Genomic DNA, 24,550 nt, shown 5'->3' with positions numbered 1-24,550 from the left:
AAGGGTGAGTGGCCCTGGGTGGGGACTGAAGTCTCCAATTGTGCCCTCCTTACAGATGGGGCTGTTACAGACTTCTGTAATCTCGGGAGCTTTTGGTCCACCCATTCCCAATTGTTAGAGGCCTCTGTTTTATAACTGGGGGCACTTTGCTGGTGTTTTCAGCAGTTGTGTGTGTGTGTGTGTGTTTTGGGAGCAGCTTTTGGAATGGATTCGGCGCACGATCCCCTGGCTGGAGAATCGGACTCCTGAGAAGACCATGCAGGCCATGCAGAAGAAGCTGGAGGACTTCCGGGATTATCGCCGGAAGCACAAGCCTCCCAAGGTGCAGGAGAAGTGCCAGCTGGAGATCAACTTCAACACCCTGCAGACCAAGCTGAGGATCAGCAACCGGCCGGCCTTCATGCCCTCCGAGGGCAAGATGGTGTCGGTGAGCAGCCCCTTGGCCCCGGGCGCACCCCGCTCCTTTTTTCATAAAGTCCCTCCTCTGGTTTGCCGCTGAGAGGAAGCGCTGACTGTAATTCTGACCCTGTGTCCACTTCCTTCTGGGTGTTCTCCCTCTGCCATCATGCAGTCCTTGCCTCTCCCTGCTGCTGGTGCCTCGCACAGAGCAGGCCTCTGACAGACACCTGGTGGTGACGGTCCCTCCCTGTCCTCCCCGCCTCTGGGCGGCCCAGCATCTCCATCACCACCTCTGTTCCCTCCTGTTACCGCCTCCCCGTTTCACCTTCTCCAGGGCTCAGCCCTACATTGACCTCCCTCTCTGCATATCAGTTTCTCCCACGCTTCCGAAGCTTTCCCACCACACTAGGAAGCAGTCTAGAATCTGCCAGACAAAAGTGAAAACCTCCTATGACTCCACATCTCCCTACAGCAGCTGTCCTGTTTCCCAGCTCCCTTTGCAGCAGGACGTCCAGAGAGAATTCTTTGTGGTCCTTACTTTTGGTTCCTTCCTGTCCCTTTACTTCTTTTACTCGTCAACGTGCAGTAAGTAATCTGGCTTCCATCCCCGCCTCCATGGAGACTGTTCTGTTCAAAGTCAGCAGGATCCGTGTTGACAACGCAGTGGTCCCTTCTGTTTTATGTTCTCTGTTGCTGTGACCGTGGCTTCCTTGGAACTCCCTCCCCTCTTGAACCTAGCTGAGTTCCTCCTGCCTGACCACCGAGTCCTTCCAGTCACTGCTCCCAGCTTTGCTTCTTCCCCCGAGGCTATGGGTGGATGGTTCCTGGGTCAGGGGCTCCTGACTTTCTCCTCTGTTTTGACACCTGCAAGTGAACTCATCCCAGGCTCCTGGCTTTAATTACTAGCTATAATGGCAATGTCTCCCAAATTTTACATCTCCAGCTCTGATTTCTGCCCCAGTTCCAGATTCATATGTCCACTTGGATGTCTCAAAACCTAACAACCAGGTGCCCTTCTGCAGTGAGCTCTGAGTAAATGGCATCACTGACCCCTAAGTTACTAAAGCCCCAAACCCAGGTGTCATCTCAGATCCTCCCATTCTGTCACTTTCTTGCATCTGGTTCCTCAGCACGGTCCGCTGGCTCAGGATCGTATTTTGAATCTGACCCCTTCTCTCTACCTCCGCTGCTGTTGCCTGTGCCAGGCCACCGGTGCTTCTCTTTGGACCCTGCAGTAACTTTCTTACTTGCTTTTCTTGTTCTTTCCCCCCTAAAATGCATTCTCTACATAGCAGCAGCTGTCATCTTTTTAAAAACATTTTTTTTCCTGTGGCACACCAGCTCAGGTGCCCTGTGGCGTGTGGGATCGCGTAGTTCCCCAACCAGGAATCAAACCCACATCCCCTGCATTGAGTCTTAACCCCTGGATTACCAGGGAAGTCCCCGTCTTTTTAAAACATAAATCAAGAGTATGTCTCCTTTCTTCTCAAAACCCTCCAGTGACTTTCTGAAATATCTGGAATAAGATCCAGATCCCTTTTCCGGGATCTGACATGGTCTGACCCCCACCCCACCCTGCTGGCCTCATCTCCGGCTGCTCTGCCCCTCACCTGTCTATGGACACACCGCGTGCTGTGGTCCTTCCCAAGCCGGGTGCACCCCTTCCGCAGGCCTTTAGCTCCTCACTCACTTCCATCCCTGAGGTCTCGACTCAAATGCCACCTCCGCAGAGGGGTCTCCGCCTAAGGGAACCACTCTCACATGCCCTCATCAGTGCCAATTGCCTGTGAGTTGTTTTTGTTTAGCAGCACATCACTGTCGGAAATAGGAGTTTTGCTTGTTTAATTCCTTATTTGCTGTCTTTCTCCCCACTTGCACCCCTAATCATAAAAACTACACAGGGGCCCTGGGAACTTTACAGGTGCTGTCCACTCTTATATCAAAAGTTCCCACAGTGCCTGGCGTGTGTGTGATGCCCAGGAGCCAGTTGACGGCTGGAAGAGCCCCATCTCTGAGTCATTTTGGGGCTGAGTCGCCTCGTGGCTTCCCCTTCTAGTAGCCAGAAAATTACAGCGTGTAAGCCTTTGTCCACATCTGGAAAAGCATGCGAACTGTTCACTGATGAGAAGGACCATCTGAGTCCTAAAAAGGCCTGGTGGTAATGAAGATGTTTAGAAGCCAGAACATGGGGATGGTTATTTGGGGTGGGTGGGGAGTACAGAGGGTGAGGGAAGGACAAGAAGACACCAAGGAAAATGCCACCGACATCACCGAGGGGATCGTAGGGGAGCCCAGGGGGCCAAAGCGTAACAGATGGGCCGTGCTTGTCCCCAACCATCCTAGGACATTGCGGGCGCCTGGCAGCGGCTGGAGCAGGCGGAGAAGGGCTACGAGGAGTGGCTGCTGAACGAGATCCGGAGGCTGGAGCGTGTGGAGCACCTGGCTGAGAAGTTCCGGCAGAAGGCATCCACGCATGAAACCTGGGCGTACGGTGAGTCCCTGGGGCACGGTGGAGCGCCTGGAGATCGGGGTTGAGTTGTGGACAGAGCCACACGTGTGTGCAGTGACCACTGTCCCTGGCACCTGTGACCCTGCAGGCAGCTGTCCTTGCCCCTTTGCTGTCCCAGGTACGAGGGCACTGCAGGAGATGGGTGTGGGGAGTTTCCTGGCAGTCTAGTGGTTAGGACTCGGTACTTTCATTGCTATGGCCCAGGTTCAATCCCAGGTCAGGAAACTGAGATCCAACAAGCTGTACTGTGCGACCAAAAAAAAAGGTAGATGTGAAGGTGGATGTTTTTACCAAACAGGACTCATGGTACATGCTTCCCACGCTTAGCTACACAGCTAGGCCTCCTCCTCCTTAAGGCCCAGCCTCCCCCTGACTCACCCCACTTTCTTCTATCTGATTCCACAATCATCTGTTTGTTCCCTAACTGTGGGTCAGACAGTCCTGGCCCAGACACTAGCTTCTGCAGATAGAAGTTCTATTAAATGCTACAAAAGCAACAGAATTTCCCACTTAGAAAATCTGCTTGCAAGGAAAGAACACAGGAATGGTTTTCTGTCTTCCCAGTGCTCTTGTTTCACTTAGAGTCATCTGCTCCTTTCAGGCCTCGCAGGCATACCTGTGTGCAAGGCTGTGATGCTGTGGTTGTGGTATTGTTTTGACTCTCTGCTCTTTGCTGAGGTAGAAGAACAGAACATCCCCTCATGACATGGTCATCTATTTTGAGAAAGGACAGGAGGTTTCCCTCATCCTGTGGGTTCCTTTTGCTGTCCTACTGCTTGACTGTCCATGTTGCACAGCAAGACGGTCACACAGATGTGCGGCCAGGAGACGGTCACACAGACGTGCAGCCAGGCAGGTTGGCGTCCCAGCACTGACGCCTCCCAGCTGCGTGCGCACCCTGCATGCTTCTCACCTCTCAGGGCCTCAGTGTCGCCTGCAAAGTGGGATAACAGTTGTCCCTCCTTCACAGGGTCTTTATGAAGATTTAGTGAGTTCAGTTGTCATTTGGCACATAGTCAGTGCTATGTTGTCATCATTCGATATGTGAACGTTTGCTTTCCATGTCTTGCTTTCTGGAATTAAATTCTTAAAGGTCATCAACCAGGGAATAAAAATGGGTCCAGTTATAACCACAGAAGTTGCTTGACTTAAGAAATATTTGTCGGGAAACAGTTTCGGAGAGACATTTTCTACTGTTATTAGAAAAAAATTACAGGCTGTGTTTAATCTCATTAAAAAATAAAGTTTTCAAAGAGGCAGAATTGGGCTAATGGTTGAACCCATGGGCAGACAAATAAGAGTACAAGTGTTTTATCTAATAATCCCAGATAATTTTCATGGGCTAGTAATTACTAGATTAACTGAGCATCACACAGGAAAGTCAAATACTTCTTTAGGAATAACGCAGACTTGTTATTTAGATTGTGCTCAGCGTGCTTTCTGGGCTTCCCAGGTGGCATTAATGGTAACGAACTCACCTGGCAGTGCAGGAGACTTAAGAGATGGAGGTTCTATCCCTGGGTTGGGAAGATCCCCTGGGAGACGGCACAGCAACCCACTCCAGTACTCGTTCCTGGAGAATCCCATGGCCAGAGAAGGCTTCAGGCTACAGTCCCTAGAGTCACAGAGTCGGACATGACTGAAGTGACTTAGCAGGCACGCAATGTGTTTTCCACCCTTCCAGAATACACAGGGGCTCAAGGCCTCCTTAGAGTGACAGCCTGAATTCTAGCTGAGATATTATCTCTGCCTCTTCAGGGCTGTCCTTCTTTCTCCCTCCTCTTGGTTCTCTGAAATGACCCAGGACTCTGCAAAGAGGCCAAAACCCTCACACTCCCTTGCTGCAACCATTGCAGGCAAAGAGCAGATCTTGCTGCAGAAGGATTACGAGTCGGCAACCCTGACGGAAGTCCGGGCTCTGCTGCGGAAGCATGAGGCCTTCGAGAGCGACCTGGCCGCGCACCAGGACCGCGTGGAGCAGATTGCTGCCATCGCCCAGGAGCTCAAGTACGTGCTGCCTGCGGGCGCTGCCGCTGACATTGAGCCCTGGGTCCAAGCAAGGACCCCGCTGAGAGCTTCCCCAGGCATTCCTAGGGAGGGGGCCGTGGGGGCCCGCCTTTCCTGTCCTGTCCTAAAATGTCGATCCAAGCCAGAGGATGCTGTGATGGGATTGGTCCTGTGTTTTTTGTTGTTGTTGTTGTTGTTTCTTTTCTTTTTTCCTAAGCTTTTTATTTTATATTGGGTTCCCTCCCCCCAACTTTATATTTTATATTGGGGTATCAGGGCTTCGCTGGTGGCTCAGACAGTAAAGAATCTGCCTGCAATGCAGGAGATCCCTGGATCAGGAAGATGCCCTGGAGAAGGGAATGGCTACCTACTCCAGTATTCTTGGCCTGAAGAATTCCATGGACAGAGGAGCCTGGGGGCTACAGTCCATGGGTTCGCAAAGAGTCGGATACGACTGAGCGACAAGACTTTCACTTTCAGATAGCCAATTACCAGTGTTGTGATAATTTCAGGTGAACAGCAAAGAAACTCAGCCATACATACACATGTATCCATTTTCCCCCAGACTCCCCTCCCATCCAGGTTGCCACATAACATTGAACCAAGTTCCCTGTGCTATATAGTAGGTCTTTGTTGGTTATCCATTTTAAATATAGTAGTGTGTATATGTCCATCCCAAACTTTTAACTGTCCCTTCCCACCATCCTTCCCCCACCTGGCCACCATAAGTTCATTCTCTAAATCTGTGAATCTGTTTCTGTTTTGTAAGTAAGTTCATTTATGTCATTTCTTTTTAGATTCCCTCTATAAGGGATGTTATAGGATATTTCTCGTTCTCTGTCTGACTTACTTCACTCAGTATGATAATCTCTAGGTCCAGCCATGTTGCTGAAAATGGCATTATTTCATTCTTTTTAATGACTGAGTAATATTCCAGGTCCTTTTTCCTTCCCCCCTTAAAGATTTACCCTGACTTTTGCTCTGGTCCTTTGGTTTTGGTAGTGTCCCTGTGTCCATCCATCCGGCAGCACCTCCACGCCCAACACAGGTAGCTCCATTTCCAAGAGGATGAGAAATAAGCACTCAGGATGGGAGCATGGCTTGCAAAGGGGGCCTCACCCAGGCCTGGGTGCACGAGATGACCCCATATTGCCCCCCTCCAGAAACCAAAGACCGAGACACCTCCAAAGGAAGAGATATTAAGGCTCCACTTTCCTTTGTCATCAAATAAGTGTCGTTTCATTTTCATGCTCTTTATTTTATGGGAGGAGCTAGCATGAGGTTGAGGCCAGGGTAGTTTAAGCCCCAGTAGGTGTTGTAGGTCCCACTGGTGCAGATGCTGCCTCTGGCTGTGGCCATCCTTCCAGAGAGGGGCTGCTCTGTTGTTCCTAAGCCTTCTTTTTTTTTTTTTTTTTTAAGGTCCTTGCTTCTTCTCATAAATACAGAATTCCATTCCCTACTTCTCTATCCCTCATTATCACTACTGATAGATCTGTAAAATTTTGAGAGCCTGTCACATAATGATAACTTTAAACAACCAATAGTAAATGTTTCTTATGATAATGTTACATTTTAAGACTCCCATGTTCCTCCCTTTTGACTGGAGTGAATTCCTTAATTAACAGAGATGGCCTCTTTTAAGAGTATCTTCTTACTCAGCCTTGCCCAAATATATTCTTAAATATTTGTGGCCTTCATATCCAGTTTTTTACTGTATTTGTGGCTTTACCATTGTCTTATTTCTTATGCTTCTTGAATGTTGGCCATCTGGCTGCTTGTTAACAATTTCAAATGAAACAAGGGAGAGAAACACAAGCAACTTAATGTTCTATGATAGTTCCCATAAATGATTTGGGATGGTTTCAAGTATTGCTCATAAAAATTAAGTAACAATTTTATGTTATTATAATTTCTGGTATCCCCAATGTGTATTTCTTTACTCAGTCAAGAGAGGAACCACAGAATCTAAATATGTGTTCATCTTACTATTATTAGTCTCCCTTTCCTTTTTACCTTTTCTAAAATAATGAATGTTTATGCAGTCCTCAAAGTACAAAAGAAAAGAAAATACCCTGCACAGCTGTGCACACCCTAAGTCCTTGAAACTAGGCATGTGTAGAGCTAGTATATATGAATTAGAAAGAGGGATAAATGTTCACCCTGGTGATAATCACAGAAAGCTGAGATCGATGCCTCCACTGTGGATCAGTAGAAGGTTCCTGGGTTTTTAGTTCTGAAATCTTTCTGCTCTTTAATAGTTGCATTTGAAGAGCCATATCCTTTTCACTTTATATTCAGGGCTGTGCACATTGCTGGCATGTTTTGATTGGTTTTGATTTTCTGCTTATAATAATTACAGAATCTCTGTCCACCCCAATTAGTGGTGTGTGTGTGTGTGTGTGTGTGTGTGTGTACGTGTGTACAAAGCTGCTCTTAAGAACTGGATTCTTTAGATGATTGGGAGCTTCTTACCCACAGAAAGCACACTTACATCACAACACATGTATCTCCTTTATTCAAAAACAGTGGCATTCAATAAAGACAAGTTAATATTGTTTAAGAGAATAAAAAGCAAGGTAACAAAAAAACATTGCCTTAATTTAGAGTTGAAAGAAGGAATAAGCTTCAGGGAAATGGATTTGGTCCGATAGGAGAGAATTTCCTAAAAGCCTCACTTTGGACCGTTTTGAAAGGAGAAGTCTCCTGAAGATGTCTCTAAACCTCCCTGAGTCTTGCTTTCATCCTAACTAAAAGGGTGATTAAATTTTGTCCAGGATTCAAACTTTCTATCCCCAGAGACACTAGGTTTACTTTCTAGTCAGTAATTTGCTTGAGTGGTAAATTCAGGGTATCTCACCTCACAAAGATCCCGTTGGGATGTACGGCAGGGCTGGTGAGGAGTGGGGACCGTTGAGGGAGAAGTCCGGCTGTCCCTGCAGTCACTCGAGTGACACAAGGCGAGTGAGTCCTTGTCGGAGAGGGAGGGCTTGGTTCTGCTGGGCTCAGAGTCCCAGCACCCCGCCCCCGCCTTCCCCCCAGGACGTGGTGCTCTGTCCAGCCTGGTCCCCTTTGCAGGCGCCAAGGACACAATGGGGTGCAAGCTGATCCCCCTCTCTCGCCCTCCCCCATGACTCATTTGATGTTCCCGTCACCGTGGCTTCAGCACGGCCCCCGGGACTGTCCTCAGGTCAGATTCTTGGCTTCATTTACAGGTACATCACCACTTAAAAATAATGCACTCCGGGGGCCCGGCCAAGAAAATGAAGGCAGAATAAAGTTAACCTGAGGTGTCAAGAGGACAGCTTTCTCTCTGTTTAGAAATCTGTTGACCAGCAAGAATTCTCCTAATTCTTCCTGTGATCTGTCAGAGAATAGCGATCATGTTTGCAATGCTGAACAAAACCCTGAAATACCCTGCTCACTCTCCATTATGTCTTTTTTTTTTTAATTACTACCTATTTATTTTGAGCCTGTGTCCACTTTTCTTCATGTCACCTGGGAAAGTTATTCTTCATTTTCCCTTCTAATAGTGAACTGGACTATCACGATGCTGTGAATGTTAATGATCGCTGCCAGAAAATCTGTGACCAGTGGGACCGGCTGGGAACGCTTACTCAGAAGAGGAGAGAGGCCCTGGAGGTGAGTCTCCAGGCCACCTATTGGCATGACACCTCCTAATAGAGGTTCCTTTACTAACTCACTGTTATTCATTTTGTTTTTCTGTGGCATGATGTGTATAAACCAAAACAGATTGTCTGTGGACTTCCCTGCTGCCCCAGTGGCTAAGATGCTATGCTCCCAATGCAGGGGTCCCAGGTTCGATCCCTGGTCAGGGAACTAGATCCCACATGTCGCAACTAAAGATCCTGTGTACCACAACTAAGACAGAGCACAGCCAAATAAAATAAATATATTAAAAAAAAAAAAAAGCATGTATAGTGAACAGAGCTTCTACAGAGAACATGAAAAGCAGGAGAACAAGGAAAATGGAAAGTTGGTAGTTTTGTTGTCATTTATCTGTATGGCAATGACATGCCCTTTTGAACTAAAAATACAAAAATCTAGTAGTAATGAGATAATGGTATAAACTCACTTTTGTGAAATAATAATGGCAGTGAACTTCCCAACGTCCTTATCTAAGAGTAAATTGAGCTGAGACTGAGTCAGGAAATAAGGAAGAGTGGAAGTTGAGACGTTCAAAGGGAAGATGGCAACACATGTTGAGGTAAGTAAAAATGGACGTGAAACAGAATCAGGATGAATCTGGCCTTATTCAAGTATAAGACTTGGAGAAACAGAAGTAAGTGGCTGGTTTTTAGCTGAACCTAATCATCTCTCAAGATTTCCCCCGTGGTTCAGTGGTAAAGAATCTGCCTGCAGGGCAGGAGATACAGGAGACTTGAGTTTGATCCCTGGGTCGGGAAGATCCTCTGGAGGAGGGCATGGCAACCTTCCAGTGTTCTTGCCGGGAGAATCCAATGGACAGAGCAGCCTGGTGGGCTGTGGTTCATGGTGTTGCAGAGTCAGACACAACTGACGCGACTGAGCGCGCACACATGCAGTCTGCTCTCACCGTGGAAGGCTCAGACGACATGAAGAAAGAAGCAGGCAGCAATTTTCTGAGTCTTTTCACCCTGACTCTCATGAAACTTTTAACATGTGTAATATCAGGTTTCCTAGATGTGAACCAGCTATTAATATATTCACTTAAAGAAAAATGTTGAGAGAAAGGAAGGACCGGGCATGTGACAGAGAAAGCTCAAATTTTTTGAACAGGAGGAAAAGTGACTCCAACTATGGAAGAGTTTTATATTCCAGATACCTCCCTGCCTGCTTGCCAGCCTCTCTGCCATAGGAAACGAGCATAGTGTCGTTTTCTGTGACTTGAAGCCTTGTGCTTTCATGTGCCCAGAAAGGCAGAGAGGTTCTCCAAGTTAAATCCTGAATGAGGATGTAAGAACATGAAACTGTAGTTCCTCCTGTCCTCTAGGTAGGTGACTGTTGGGAAAGGCACAGTGTTATCATAAAATGAGGACGATACCGTGAATTTTCTGTGAACCAGCATGGTTAGAGAACCAAGTCCTCTAACTTCTAAAGTATGCTTTAGCTGAAAGCGCCTTACTGCATACTCTATGTGGATTCTCAGCCTTCAAAAGGTAGGATGTGGGGACTTTTCTGGGGGTCTAGTGGTTAAGAATCCACCTGCCAATGCAGAGGGGACATGGGTTTGATCCCAGGTCCCTGGGAAGTTCCCATATGCCACGGAGCAACTAAGCCCGTGCCACAGCTATTAAGACTGAGCCTGTGCACTGGAGCCCATGCTCTGCAATAAGAGAAGCCACAACAATGAGATGCCTGAGAACCACCACGGAGAGGAGCCCCCACTTGCCACAACTGGAGAAAGCAAACTCGCAGCAAAAAAGAGCCAGCACAGCCAAGAATAGATAAATAAATAAAAATCAAAAAATACAAGAGTAACGTGTAGTAGAGTATTTTAAATACTTTCAGAACATTGTGACTCTGGATGTAATTAAATCCACCTCTGATTCAGAGGCACTTCAGAGACCTGCAGGGCTCAGCCTAATCATTTGGACATCAGTTAATCTTTATGTATACATATGCTAATGATGAGAGGGTTGTGATGGAGGAAATGTCAGATAATAGTTTGTTGCTCTGGAGTGCATCTTTACATGTTCCGAGAACTTTTTATAATTTAGCCTATGATAACACTGGCTCCTATTTCATCTTCAGAGAACTGAGAAATTGCTGGAAACCATCGATCAGCTTCACCTGGAGTTTGCGAAGAGAGCAGCTCCTTTCAACAACTGGATGGAAGGCGCCATGGAGGATCTACAAGACATGTTCATTGTCCACAGCATTGAAGAGATCCAGGTAACTGAGCACAACTCTGTATTCCCACTACTAGAAATGAATTGTAATTTCAAAAGAGTTCTCTCTTTTGTTTTGTCTCATTTTTTAATTAAGAAAAATGTGGCTGGGACATCCCTGGCAGTCTAGTGGTTAAGACTCTGAGCTTCCACTTCAGGAAGCAGGGGTTTGGTTTGCTCCCTAGTCAGGAAACTAAGATTCTGCATGCTGTGCAGCAGGGCCAAAAACACACACGCATATATAGGGCTAGAAAGCCCAATGTACCCTTTGACCTTTAGCTTAAAAATGTGTATACTGCTCTGCTACAGCTAAATTAACATCAGCCAAATAAAGGAAAATATGTCTAAAAGGGTATGTTCTTTAAAATAGAATGTGAAATCATATGAGCAGAATAGACATATATGCTCTTGGACTTAGTCACAGCAAATTATGAGTTTATTGGCTGCTAAGTTACCTACTTTGCAATGTTTGCATTTACTGTTCATTAAAATCTATAGAATTTCACCAGACCATAAAGCATAAAAAAAAAACACAAATTAGCACCTCCACCTCCCACAATCCGAAATGTTCTGCTTTTGATCTCTTCTGGAGCATCAGAGTTACAAATAAGACTTAAAAGTGACTTAGGGAGGTTAAGTTCCTCTCAAATAGCCAGGACCCAATTTATTTAGAGACCATTTGATGTATAATGTAATATAAAGAGAAAATACTGTTAGATTTTTTTCTGATAGATAATAGATAGATCATCAAAAATAATCTAGATATAAAAGATATAGTGAAGGTTGGGATTTGAACCCAACCAAGGAACAGGAATTCCTGCCAAGGAGCATTCTAGAAGGGTTTGTACCTGGTTGTAAGGGGAATGAAATTACTTCCTTGAACAAGGCCTTTGTCTTCTGAAAGAAGCTGTGACAGTGTTTCTTGCATGCACTCTTAAGCAGAGGTTGGCAATCTGAAATTGCTTCTGGAGTAAGTGAGACATCAAAATGTGCCTTGGAAGCCATACTTGATGCGTGAAGTAGTCTCTTCAAATTTAGTGAAAGGTGTGCTGGCGGGTTGCAGCATCTGTCCTGAGTATTAGCATCACCCTGGAAGGTGGTCCCCATGACATCTGCACACAACTGAACATAAACAGCTGCTGTCTCACATGCTAGGGTCCAAGGATAGCGTTGTTAAGTGGAGGCTTTATAAAGCCTGAGGGGAATGAGTTGGTTTCTGTGGCCTTTTCTTTTGCAGGAAAGGGATGTACTTCCTGGTGGTCTGTAGGTATAAAGGCAGCAAATGGCAGGTTCCTTTTGAGGGGCTAAGGGTAAATAAACCCTGGTCATTAGAAAGGGCAGCTAATCTAAGTTCTGCATGTTGCTGGCAAGTAAGACCTAAACAATAGCTGAGCATCATGATTAAATGACTTATGATTTTTAAAAGAAGAAAACAATTATTTTTTAAAGTTTTTGGATTAATAGACACCAGTGAGTCATCAGGAGGTCTTTTTTCCCCCCCATTTCGATGAACTTGACTTGTGTGTACCAGATAGCTTTTCTGAGACATTCAGAATTTGTCATCCACTGGAGAGTCCTGCAGTTGTAAAGTTATTTATGTGCGTGCCGAAGGGAAGAGCAAACCTGTAAGATTCACTCTGAGGTAAGTCAGGCTTTCTCTGCTTGTCTCTGGCTCAGAGCTTGATCACTGCCCATGAGCAGTTCAAGGCCACGCTGCCCGAGGCCGACGGCGAGCGGCAGTCCATCTTGGCCATCCAGAACGAGGTGGAGAAGGTGATCCAGAGCTATAGCATCAGGATCAGCTCAAGCAACCCCTACAGCACCGTCACCGTGGACGAGATCCGGTCCAAGTGGGACAAGGTGGGCGACTGAGGGTCCAGGGGTGGGCGAGGAGGGTGTGGGTGAGGCGGGCGTGCTCAAGCTGAGGTGGAGAGAAGAGGTGAGCCCCTGGGGAAGTTAGAGTGACTCCCTGGTCATCAGAGTTGTGTCCTTCACCCCAAATTTCACAGCTGTGTTAAAAGAGAAACTGAGGCATAGTAGCAATTTTAAGGTTTTTTTGAGCAGAAGTCAGTTCGACTGGGCTGCATCCAATCTAGCAGACAGAAGGGAGCTCCATGTACAAAATGAAAGACTTTTATAGGCAGAAAAGAGTAGGAACAAGGAAGTTACAGGGCCAAAAAAAGAAGATTGGTTATTGCAAAGTTACTTCCCTTTAGGGGTCTACCTGGCAGATGGTCTCACTAGTAACTGATCAGGTGATTCCTGGTTGACTGGTTTTTAAGATTCCATTTCTGGGAGAGCGGAAACTGTATTTAAGTCTGGGTCTGGTGGAGTGGGATTTAGCATAAGCGACTCTATTTTGGGCCTGTTGTCTTGTTTTTCACAGATGAAATATATTACACTCTTCAATACCTAAATACATTTAGCAGTTTCTATGATCTGTAAGACAGTAGAAATGATTGCCCTTAAGGAAAATCTTATCAGTGTTAGCAAACTCAGTACAGGTTATGATGCTAAAACTATTTTTAAAACCCCAGCTGAAAATTTGGTGGAATCCATTTTCTGCTGGTGCTTCATCAAAGATTTTTAAGAATATGGGCTAGACATGTCCCAAGTGTGTGTGAATTTAAAATGTGGGAAAATTACTTAGGAAACTACATATGGGGAACAAAAGAACTCCTTGCTAATTTACTGCCACTTATATTCTGGGAAACTGTACAGATTTAATTATAGTCCAGTGGGATCATTTGAACCCTTTTATCTCATTCTTAAGAAAGATTTATTTTCATGGTTTAAATTGTAGCATGGTTATCTTGGTAGGCTGCTAAGTCTTCAGTGAAGAAGTCCACCAAGTGGATTTGAGGTGGCTTGCTATAAAAACACATGTAACAACTGTTTAGTTAATAAACCATGCAAAAGAGGGGGAAAAGAAACAGGGATGAGAAAGAGAGTGTTAAAACTGACAGTTAGTTCTTGTTTCTGACCTTAAAATTAGCTCTGGTCTTCTGACAGTCAGAGTAAAAAGGAAACTGTTGAGCTAAGTAGTTTCCTTGGCAGGGGGAGGGGGGGGGGAAGGGAAATATGTCATTTATTTTCTTAAAATTTATTTATTTATTTTTTAATTGAAGGATAATTGCTTTACAGAATTTTGTTATTTTCTGACAAATATCAACATGAATCAGTCACAGGTATACATATGTCCCCTCCCTCTTGAGCCTCCCTTCCTTAAAGTGATTTTCTGCCATCACTAAGTTATAAAGCAAAATTTGCCAGAGGGAGTTTTGTGAAAGGGACATTGAATAGTAATGTCTTTTTGCCAATACACACAGAAAAAGGCTTCTGAAGTAGCTCTTTTGTCTGTGGATTCAAAGAGAACTCAGGCATAGCATAAAATGTAAATCACAGGGTACAAATGGAATGGAAAAAAATGTAGACCAGGTGGGATCCCTTCCGGTGGGCCAGCATTATACAGAGTTGAGCTCATGAACCTGGCAGGGCTTCCCAACTTTTTTGTGTCTTAGATCCCTTTGGTAGTCCAGGGAAGCCCGTGGATCCCTTCTGATAAAAATATGTATAAATTCCATATACACCATGGAATATTACTCAGCCATTAAAAAGAATTCATTTGAACCAGTCCTAATGAGATGGATGAAGCTGGAGCCCCTTATACAGAGTGAAGTAAGCCAGAAAGACAAAGAACATTACAGCATACTAACACATATATATGGAATTTAGAAAGATGGTAACGATAACCCTATATGCAAAACAGAAAAAGAGACACAGAAATACAGAACAGACTTTTGAACTCTGTGGGAGAAGGCGAGGGTGGGATGTTTCGAGAGGAATCGGGTGGAGAGGGAGGTGGGAGCGGGGATTGGGATGGGGAAGACGTGTAAATCCATGGCTGATTCATATCAATGTATGACAAAACCCACTGAAATGCTGTGAAGTAATTAGCCTCCAACTAATAAAAAAAATTAAAAAAAAAAAAAAGTAGAGCTATAATAACTGTCTACAAAAAAAAATGTATAAATTCATAAAAAACATTAAAGGTTACAAAGCAAATAAATTACATTGAAAAATAGTTATTAAAATATATATGTATATAACTGAATCACTTTGCTGTACAACTGAAATTAGCACAACATTATAAATCAACTAAACTTCAATAAAAAATAAATGTTAAAAAAGACAAAAAATAGATATATGTATTTTTAGAGTTGGAATATACTACCACATTTTAAACCAAGATCTAATAGCAGGTCTAGTAAATGTGAGTGGTGATGAGTGTCCATCCTATTTTGAGAGGTAGGCAGTAACTAGTGTATATAAGAATGTGGTTTCTGTTGTGATAAAGTCACAGTGGGTTGGTGTCCATATTCATAATCGAAGGAAATGCTCATTTTCTGCCGGAGCTGGGGAAAATAAGGATGTCAGTTTGGTTCATTCAAGTTCACAAATCCTCTGCACTCTGGACCCAGCCCTGCAACCCTCCCTTCCCCCCACCCAGGTTAGTGCTGCAGGCTGGGCACCCCAAGCTGGACAAATGGTCAGCGGTGCAGACGTAGCCTTTCGGCAGGCACTGGTGGCGCTGGGTGGCAATCAAGGCTAGACTGAGCTCCCCCCTTAGTCCCTAAAGTAGGGAGCACATGCCCCTTCCTCCCCCGCCTCCTCCCCTCCTCTCCCACTCTGCTCCCACCGCTGCCCTCCACCCACCACCACCTATCTTGGTCACTCTCCCTGGACCACCACTGGCCTCTAACCCCTGTTGTCCTCAAATCCTGGCAGGTGAAGCAACTCGTGCCCATCCGGGACCAGTCACTGCAGGAGGAGCTGGCCCGCCAGCATGCCAACGAGCGTCTGCGGCGCCAGTTTGCCGCACAGGCCAACGCCATCGGGCCCTGGATCCAGAACAAGATGGAGGTGGGTTGGTGCTTCAGAGAGAGCATGTCACGGTCCCCAAGCTGCCACAACCACTGCTCTCCACTCAGTGCCGTGAGAACACTGTCCAAGTCACCTGGGTCTTACCCTGGGTGGGCCCTGGGCTGTTGCAGCCTGTGCATCAGTTTAGGGGGGTTGGGGTGAGGGTGGGGTGCTGGGGGAGGGTGCACACCCACCAAAGGCAGGCAAGACTGTTCTCGCTGTCATCCATTCATCTTGTCATTAAAAATGCTGATGGGTCTCCTTCTCAATTTTCAGCCTCTGCAGGACCTAGATTTTAAACCATCCATCCCTAAGGAGGATGCGTGAAGAGTCACAAATACTTGGCATTTTCAGAACCTTTAAGGAAAAATAATCTTTGAATGACACTGATTTCTGGGTTCATTTTATTACCAAGAACAGCCAAGAGACATTTCTTAACCTACTGTTTTTTTCTTTGAATCCCCCCTTATGGTGATAAAATGTTAGCCTCTTTCTTAAGAGGAGAACATCTAAAAATCTAGGAAATTCTTTTGACTGCTCATGAAGCATCCAGTGGTCTGAAATCTCTCTGGCAGCCACATTCCTGCAGACCATCCCCCGGTCTCCTCGAAAAGAGGCAGCTCCAAGCATCCGTCTTCATTGGAAGAGGCTGAAAGGCCTCCTTTCTTCATGGATCTTGGTCGATTTTTTTCTTTTCCTATTCCCTAGATAGATTAGAACTAGGGTACTGCCCTATTTCCTACTTCATCTGAAAAATAAGGGACTTTGGCTGCCGCCTAAAATGCTGGCGTAGCTGGCATCAGAAGCAGAGCCAGGAAGGATGCCGCCCACAGAGTCACTCTGGGCCGGCTCACCTTCCTCCTCCCCTGCCCTTGCCTCCACCAGGAGATTGCCCGGAGCTCCATCCAGATCACGGGGGCCCTGGAGGACCAGATGAACCAGCTGAAGCAGTACGAGCACAACATCATTAACTACAAGAACAACATCGACAAGCTGGAAGGCGACCATCAGCTCATCCAGGAGGCCCTGGTCTTCGACAACAAGCACACTAATTATACCATGGAGGTACAGCTGCCGCGAGGCCTGCGGTGCCCTGGTGCCCACTCGTCACCATTTCACCCAGTCGGGGGTTTTCTGCCCACGTTTGTCTCTATCTGTTCCTGTTTGTTCTACAAGTTTGACAGTGAGGGGTCATTAAGCCTTTACTGTCGCTTTATGTGAAACAGTTTTGTGAACTAGATCAAGCACTGTGTGTGGGTGATCAGTCGCTCAGTCGTGTCCAACTCTTTGCAACCCCGTGGACCATAGCCTGTCATGCTCCTCTGTCCCTGGGATTTCCAAGTCAAGAATACTGGAGTGGGTTGCCGTTTCCTCCTCCATGGGATCTTCCTGACCCAGAAATTGAACTCATGTCTCTTGCATCTCCTGCATTGGCAGGTGGATTCTTTATCACTAGCGCCACCAGAGCAGCTCAGATCAAGTGCTATGTAGTTGTTATTTATCAACATCATCCTCAACTTTGTCATCATTATTATCACAACAGTGAATTCACTGCACTCCCAGGAATGGGACTGTTCCATTTCTACCAGTTTGGTCCAGTTTGATCTTTCTGGGAGCCAGTGGGTATAATCCAGGTCCCATCCTGCTACCTGGTTAGTGACAGAAAGACTGTACACTGTACATTTTATTCTACAAAGTGCTAGTTGTCACTGTTAGAACCCTGCTCCTCACTTGTGAGTATTTCCCACTACAGAATCTTGAAAAAGAGTGGAAAAGTAGAATTAAAAAAAAAGTATATAGAAGTCCTACTTGTCTCCCTTTGGATTGACTCTCCTGTTATGAAAATGAGCAGGCGAGACTGACCTGCTGGGAGAATCTGGAGCTGATCATTTTCTGTTTTCCTTGGTAGCACATCCGTGTGGGCTGGGAGCTGCTGCTGACGACTATCGCCAGAACCATCAACGAGGTGGAGACCCAGATCCTGACGAGAGACGCGAAGGGCATCACCCAGGAGCAGATGAATGAGTTCAGAGCCTCCTTCAACCACTTTGACAGGGTACCTCACTCCTAGTTATTTGAAAGGCAATGCTGGGGACATCAAAAGACGTATTTGAAACAGCACTCATGCTGTTATTTTTAAGTTGCCATGTCCTTAAAATTTATTGAGAAACAGGATGATTAAGGCCAGAGGAAAAGAGCCACTGAAATGAAGTGTGCTAAGTTCTCATGTTGCTCAAGGTGACATCAGACAAAGTCTAGGTTTGTGGGCCCTTTTATACAGATCACGTAACAAATGCCTTTGTATTTGGGAGCAAAGCAAGATTTATTCTAAGTGAAAGTGTATCCTTAACAGAATATAGTTGAAGGATTTAGGTCATTTTCTAAGCACTTAAATACAAAGCTCTAATGTACTTTTCCTAATGAACTACTTAGGTGAAGCACCTGATGAAAATTAGCCTACTCTTTTGCCATAAAACTTAATTTTCTTTTTTAATGAACAAAATCAGCTCATGAAATGTTATGAGGAAAATGTATCAACAAAATGATGATCATATAAAAAGTTTAGTGCTACTCAAAATATTATCTAATATTTTGATTTAAATATAATTAGGTAAAACCAGTTCTTCACAAGAAAATGCCCAGTTTGCTTATCATTTAGTTAACAGTGACTCCTAAGGCCACGTTCCATTTGTTAAAAGATCCCTAAGTATATTTCATTCTTTTGCTCAGGACCCTGTGTATGATTTACAAATATTAGTCATATGGTTCTTAAAATGCCTATGGACTAGACCAGCCGTATTCAGGCCTATTAATGAGTTTAGAAGGTAGACTTCTGATCAGGGAGCTGAGGCATAAATAATTATATACAGAGATGGATACTAAAGTTATTTTGGCTTTGGCTACAGACAGACAGCTGTACTGTCTATGCTATAACACTGACCTGACTTCCTTCAGGTTGGGTCATTTTCCTCCCATGGAGGGAAATAATTGACCATTGTTCCTGCACACATCACCTGGGCTTGTAGGAGGACAGCTCCGCTTGTTTGGGCCGCTTCAGAGAGGGAAAAATCCACATCTGTTTGAATCCAGGGTAACGATTGTCTTTTGCAACAAAAGTCCAAAGGAGGACAATGCAGAACCTGCCAAGTTTAAAAGTTTAAGTAAAGCAACTATAGTCCAATAAAAATTAACTAAAAAACAAAAAACCCAGCTTCCCAGTCTCGGTGAACAATTTACATTCACCTAACAAGAACTCCTTTCATACCAGCTTTCCCTTCCCGCCCCCAGTAAACAAATTAATAGAAGTTTAAGTTAAGGATTCTGTGTCTTGGAGGGACTTGGACCTGAGAGTGGCTGCAGGGTAATGCAGCATGAATCCTAGCCCTGCTGTCATCTTTGCGGGGATTTTACAAGCGAGGTCTGCCTGGGGTCTTAAGAGTGTGAGGCTTTCTCAGAACACTTAACATTGTGTTTGGTCATCGATGGGTGGCAGTGGGCAGCTTCTGACGTGGTCATCTTCAGTAGCACTGGGTATTCCTCCTGCTTTCTTGATGGTGTGGTCTCCATTTCCGAATGCTGTTTACCCTCCTTCCCTACTTTTTCCTTTTTAAGAAATTATTTTGTGATGTAATGTCCCTATGTTGAGCCTGTCCTTTCTGTAAATCAGACCTTTAAAAATTCTTTGGCAGATGTCACAGTGTCCCTTCTCTTGCTGGATTTTGTTCCCTGGTCAAGTTGAGTTATTTATTTTGCTTCTAACACTCAACTTCTTTCTTCTTTCTTTTTGTTGGAAGAGGAAGAATGGTCTAATGGATCATGAGGATTTCAGAGCCTGCCTGATTTCCATGGGTTATGACTTGGTAAGACAGAAGTTGAAATTTTATTACTATGATATTCTACTGAGCTTATTTAGGTTTGTATTTTAGAAGACAGCTGCCTTAAACTATGGCCGCCCACTTGGGTGGGATTGTTTCATTTACCAAGGCTACTAGGTAACATTGAAGGTTTGCCTGGTACCATATGAAAATAACTTCCCGGAGTCAGAACATATATTTTCATTCAGTCATTGGTCAGCTGGTTTTTTTTGTTGTGAAGGAAGATAACATAAACTTTCCTGATGGTTTTTAAACAGCATTATTTGAGAGATAACTTACATACCATACAGTTTTCCCATTGAAAGTAGATACTTCAATGGCTTTTCCTGGTGATTTTTAAAGTGCTTTTTCCTCTAGTATTTTAGAAGGTAAAACGTTTTTAGTGGGCTTCCCTGGTAGCTCAGTGGTAAAGAATCCACCTGCCAATGCCAGAGACACGGGGTTGATCCTTGATCCGGGAAGATCCCACGTGCCTTGGAGCAACTGAGCTCATGCACCACAACTACTGAAGCCTGTGCGTCCTAGAGCCCGCGCTCCATAACACGAGAAGCCACCACCATGAGCAGCCCTTGTGCAGCTAGCGAGTAGCCCCCACTCTTGGCAACTAGAGAAAAGCCCAGGTAGCAATGAAGATCTAGCACAGCCAAAAAATTAATACATTAATTATTTTTTAAAAAGTTTAAAATCAGCTAAGAAATCTTACATTTCCCTGTGGGTGATGAGTACCTGTATTAACCTCACTTCTCTGTTACCTGTTAACACATTACTGACCAAAGACATATTACTATGTCTTTTGTTACCTGAACATTATTGACTGGAGATGTGAGAGTGATAATAATTTACATCATCATGCGAAGCTGTTAGAGCTTAAAATTGATCAAGGGTTCATTATGCAAAACTTAACAATTGTTGTTGTCATTCACATTTTGCCCCATTAGCTTCTTGTCCCAACTTGTGTATATTATAAACACAAGCTTATTACCAATTTTCAAAAATGATGCGTAGCGAAATTTTGAGTGAAGAAGAATTTTTCAATGCATTTTATGCAAATTCTTTCTCTGATTGTCCAAGTGACATAGATACTTTAGTGTCTCATAATATGATAGTTCTTCCAAATATAGTTCTGATTCAGACGATGTGAAAATTAGACCAACAAAATGACAAAATATCTTAGTGATTGATTCTGATATGGAAAATGAAAGTGAAACTCACTGTGCTGGAGAGATTTTATAGGTGTAATTATTGAATGTAATAACCTGCAAAGTGTTAGTGAAGTAACAGTATTAATTTTTGGCCAGTCAAAGCAAAAATCACTGTCCCACAGGCATTAGTTTCTGTGAAAATCCCCCAGTCAATAATGACTTAATATGTAATGTTGAACATGAACTACTTTGATGCTTCTCCCCTTTGAAATAAGCACTGTGAGAGCCCGCCTCTAACCTGCCTTCTCTTGGGCAGTGTTATTCTTCTCAATTATAGCCTGAAAAAAGGCCTAAGTCTCTGAATTCTTCTTCCATAATCATGTTAAGTCCCAAGGCAACAGGGCTTCCCTGGTGGCTCAGCAGTAAAGAATCTGCCTGCCAGGGGAGGAGATGGGAAATGTGGGTTTGATCCCTTGGTCAGGAAGATCCCCTGGAGAAGAATATGGTAACCCACTCCAATATTCTTGCCTGGGGAATCCTATAGACAGAGGAGCCTGGTGGGCTGTCACCTGGTGGGGTGACAGAAAGAGTCAGACATGACTTACAACTAAACAACAACCCAAGGCAACATGGATCAGAGAGAGAAAGGAATTCTGACATCAGGAGCTTCTGGGTTGGTGCTGTAGCTACACTTCAAAATCCTTCAATGGCAGTAAACTTAAGTCGCCCATAAGGGGAATCTGTTCCAAAAATGGAAGGGAAGTGCAGGGGATATTTAAGTTTTCAAGCAAAAAGGGACTTGCATGCCAACAGGTAAAAGCGGGAGAGCAGCACAGTTAGGAACTGTGCACTGTGGAAGTCAGTGTCTCCTTGCAACCTTGCCTCAGGGTGAAGCTGAGTTTGCCCGCATCATGACCCTGGTGGATCCCAACGGGCAGGGCACTGTCACCTTCCAGTCCTTCATCGACTTCATGACCAGAGAGACGGCTGACACCGACACTGCCGAGCAGGTCATTGCGTCCTTCCGGATCCTGGCTTCTGACAAGGTCTGCATCGGCAGGTTTTCTTCTGCCTATCTGACAGTTTACTGCTTTATTCCAATAAGAATGGAAACAGTGTTGCAAATAATAATGATTTTGATACTCCTGCATTTTATACCACATCTGCCCTGAATTCTGAAAGCACTTAAGCAGAGCAGTGGTGTACTCAGAACAGGTTAAACACAGACATTCTGTCCTGGCATTTGTGCTTGGTCCTTATGGGGAGTTTTACAGAAGGAACCAACAGTATGAATTTTGCAGGTGTTTTCTTTGTGTGTTTTTCTGGTTCAACCCTACTTTACATTCAGGATTGGTAGATAAGATTTCTGAAAGATGAAGCAGTGCAATTCAGATGTTAGAAAACCAAGAACCTTCTCTCAAGGATCAATGACACTGACTGTGCCCAGCCCTTGGAGCAGAGTTAAATAGAGCCATTCATTCTTCGTAAAAATTGGCAAGTTTTTCATTACATGTAACCTAGAAATTGAGTAGGAGTTTAATTGCAAGTGTAGAATTTTAAATCTCCCAAGACAATATTAAAACATTTCAGTATGTATAAATTCAATTTGGGATATGATTCCTTTGCCTTGCGTTCTAGCTGAAAGGGAAGGGAAGTTAGGATTCTAAAACACATCAGCTTGGCCATGTTTATTACCTTAAAAAAATCTTATCTGACAACATAAACTATCTTTAAAATAATTATGTTTGTTTTAAAATGAATCCTTTATCTTGTGGATAGGGGTTGCGGGGAGAAAGTCCAACTGATGTAGGAGATAACAAACGAAGGCTTATCTAACACCCCTAAAACCCTACTATATATTACAATACATTTGCTCTTTATTTATCTGGACCTATCAGTCTCTTTTATGAGAATTATCCTATTTTCTCTTGGACATTTGCCATTAAAAACAAAAACAAAAGACTCCTTTGTTCAGTGTCAGTTTAGTTTTGCTTTAGAAGGAGTTTTTCAACAGTGGCAACATGCCTCTAGTTTTTTAATAAATTGTGTAGGAAAGCAAGCACATATCACATATATTTTTTAAAAACCACACTGATCATTTTAAATTAAATATTCCTATATTTTCATCAGTGTATGGTATAAACCAGCCTCCCCTTTATCTTTCTGTATGAAATTTACATCGTAGTATTCTTCACTAACATTATGGCTCAGTTTGAGAAGTGTTGATCGCATTGCTGTCTTTGCCTCTATGAAGCATATTAAATTGCCCACTGGCCAGAAGACAAGTTACAAGTAAAACTAAGCCTTTGGTTGGCTTCGGGTACTGTGCCCCTTAGACTCCCTACCTTTAGTCTTTTATTTTTTTAACCTTTATCTTATATTGGAATATAGTTGATTAACAATGTCATGTTAATTTCAGGTGTATAGCAGAGTGATTCAGTTAATCCTTTTTTTAACAATTAAGCAAATGCAAGAAGTCTGTCAGAATTTAAACCATTCAAGTTCCAGTGTGTCCTGCCGTTGATTTTTCAAACGTGTGTGTATTGTTTTCCAGCCATACATCTTGGCAGAGGAGCTGCGACGGGAGCTGCCCCCAGACCAGGCCCAGTACTGCATCAAGAGGATGCCCGCCTACTCAGGCCCAGGCAGCGTGCCCGGAGCCCTGGACTACACCGCCTTCTCCTCTGCGCTCTATGGGGAGAGCGATCTGTGAGGCTGGGGTTTTGTAGTCGCTGATCAGAACGCAATAAAAGCTGAAGTCACAGTTTGTTTCTTGGAAACTTTGACAAACTTTATTAGATTATTAGAGGGAGAACACTTTTTTCTCAGCTCAGTTATTGCCAGCAATGTAATATGGCTGAAGTTAAGTTTTTCCAGTAGATGACTTAGCATACTTTATAAGTAGGTTTCTTTACTTCTGAGTTTTTAGCTAAATGCAATGGAACATCAGGGGTTCTGCTGGTTTCTTTGATAAAACACAGCCAATCCTTGAATAGTGTGAAGTTAGGAAGACCTAAGGATAGAAGGAACATACAAAATGGGAAAATTTTGAAATATCCAAGATTCAAGACCAGAAAAATAATAGTAAATGTTTGACATTAAAAAAAAATATTCTTCATATATATAATATGTTTATATGGTTATCTCTTGGGGAATATATTTGGGATACTGGTGTTTTACTATCTGGCTTATCCAAAGATTAACTGTATTTAAAATAAATGGTAACTGTCACCTTGTTAGCTGAATTGAATATTGTGAACTTCCAGAGAATAGAAACAGACACCCCAAAAGACTTATAGCACTTAAAACATTTTAGGTAGAAATCATAGTCAGCTCTTCATTATTTAGGACTACATAGTCCAGTTAGTGGATTGCAATGCCTTACTCATACTGCAAAGCAGGAACCTCGCCATGGAAGTTAGTTTCACTGCCAGGGAGGAAGATGGAATCACTAGGTAAAATGTGTTTGGGGAGGATTATTTATTGATTCCAGGTTCCTGTGCTTTTTTTAGAGCTTGTTAGTACGTTAGAGTCTCACTAGATGACCATATAGAAGTGCTCTGTTTTTAAACAAACAGGCATCAATAGCAATAGTTGGGGGACAAGTCAAAAGCTGCTATTTTTTATAGCTCTCCAGGCAGAATTTCTCCATTTTTGCCTTTTAGTGTTGTTATCTGGTAAAGAGAAGGTTAGAGGGAAGAGTTGGTAGGAAAGGACTGATTCTCACCAACAGTAGAGGTAAGTTCTTTAACTGCAGAACCTTTACATACTTGAGGTGAATTCGTTTTGTGTAGCAGGAGTTCTTGA

The 24,550-nt window shown here is 44.0% G+C and overlaps 1 protein-coding gene across 3 annotated transcripts in view; it reads left to right on the top strand.

Annotated features, from left to right (window-relative positions):
• ACTN2 (actinin alpha 2) overlaps nucleotides 1-23,507 on the top strand; it is a 78,875-nt gene extending 55,368 nt beyond the window's left edge. For all 3 annotated transcript variants that reach the window (XM_061161405.1, XM_061161407.1, XM_061161408.1), the window contains 12 exons: nucleotides 197-427; nucleotides 2,743-2,890; nucleotides 4,765-4,915; nucleotides 8,446-8,554; nucleotides 10,667-10,807; nucleotides 12,481-12,663; nucleotides 15,592-15,726; nucleotides 16,612-16,791; nucleotides 17,636-17,782; nucleotides 19,521-19,586; nucleotides 21,631-21,789; nucleotides 23,298-23,507. In XM_061161405.1, coding sequence (XP_061017388.1) covers nucleotides 197-427; nucleotides 2,743-2,890; nucleotides 4,765-4,915; nucleotides 8,446-8,554; nucleotides 10,667-10,807; nucleotides 12,481-12,663; nucleotides 15,592-15,726; nucleotides 16,612-16,791; nucleotides 17,636-17,782; nucleotides 19,521-19,586; nucleotides 21,631-21,789; nucleotides 23,298-23,456 — 1,809 coding nt within the window. In that variant the 3' untranslated portion in view covers nucleotides 23,457-23,507. The remainder of the gene's footprint in view (nucleotides 1-196; nucleotides 428-2,742; nucleotides 2,891-4,764; nucleotides 4,916-8,445; nucleotides 8,555-10,666; nucleotides 10,808-12,480; nucleotides 12,664-15,591; nucleotides 15,727-16,611; nucleotides 16,792-17,635; nucleotides 17,783-19,520; nucleotides 19,587-21,630; nucleotides 21,790-23,297) is intronic.
• Nucleotides 23,508-24,550: the final 1,043 nt, after the last annotated feature.

Source organism: Dama dama, chromosome 15 (assembly GCF_033118175.1).
Source record: "Dama dama isolate Ldn47 chromosome 15, ASM3311817v1, whole genome shotgun sequence".
NCBI classification, from domain to species: Eukaryota; Metazoa; Chordata; class Mammalia; order Artiodactyla; family Cervidae; genus Dama; species Dama dama.
Note: the sequence above shows the minus strand (reverse complement) of the source record. Positions and strands in the feature narration are given on the sequence as shown.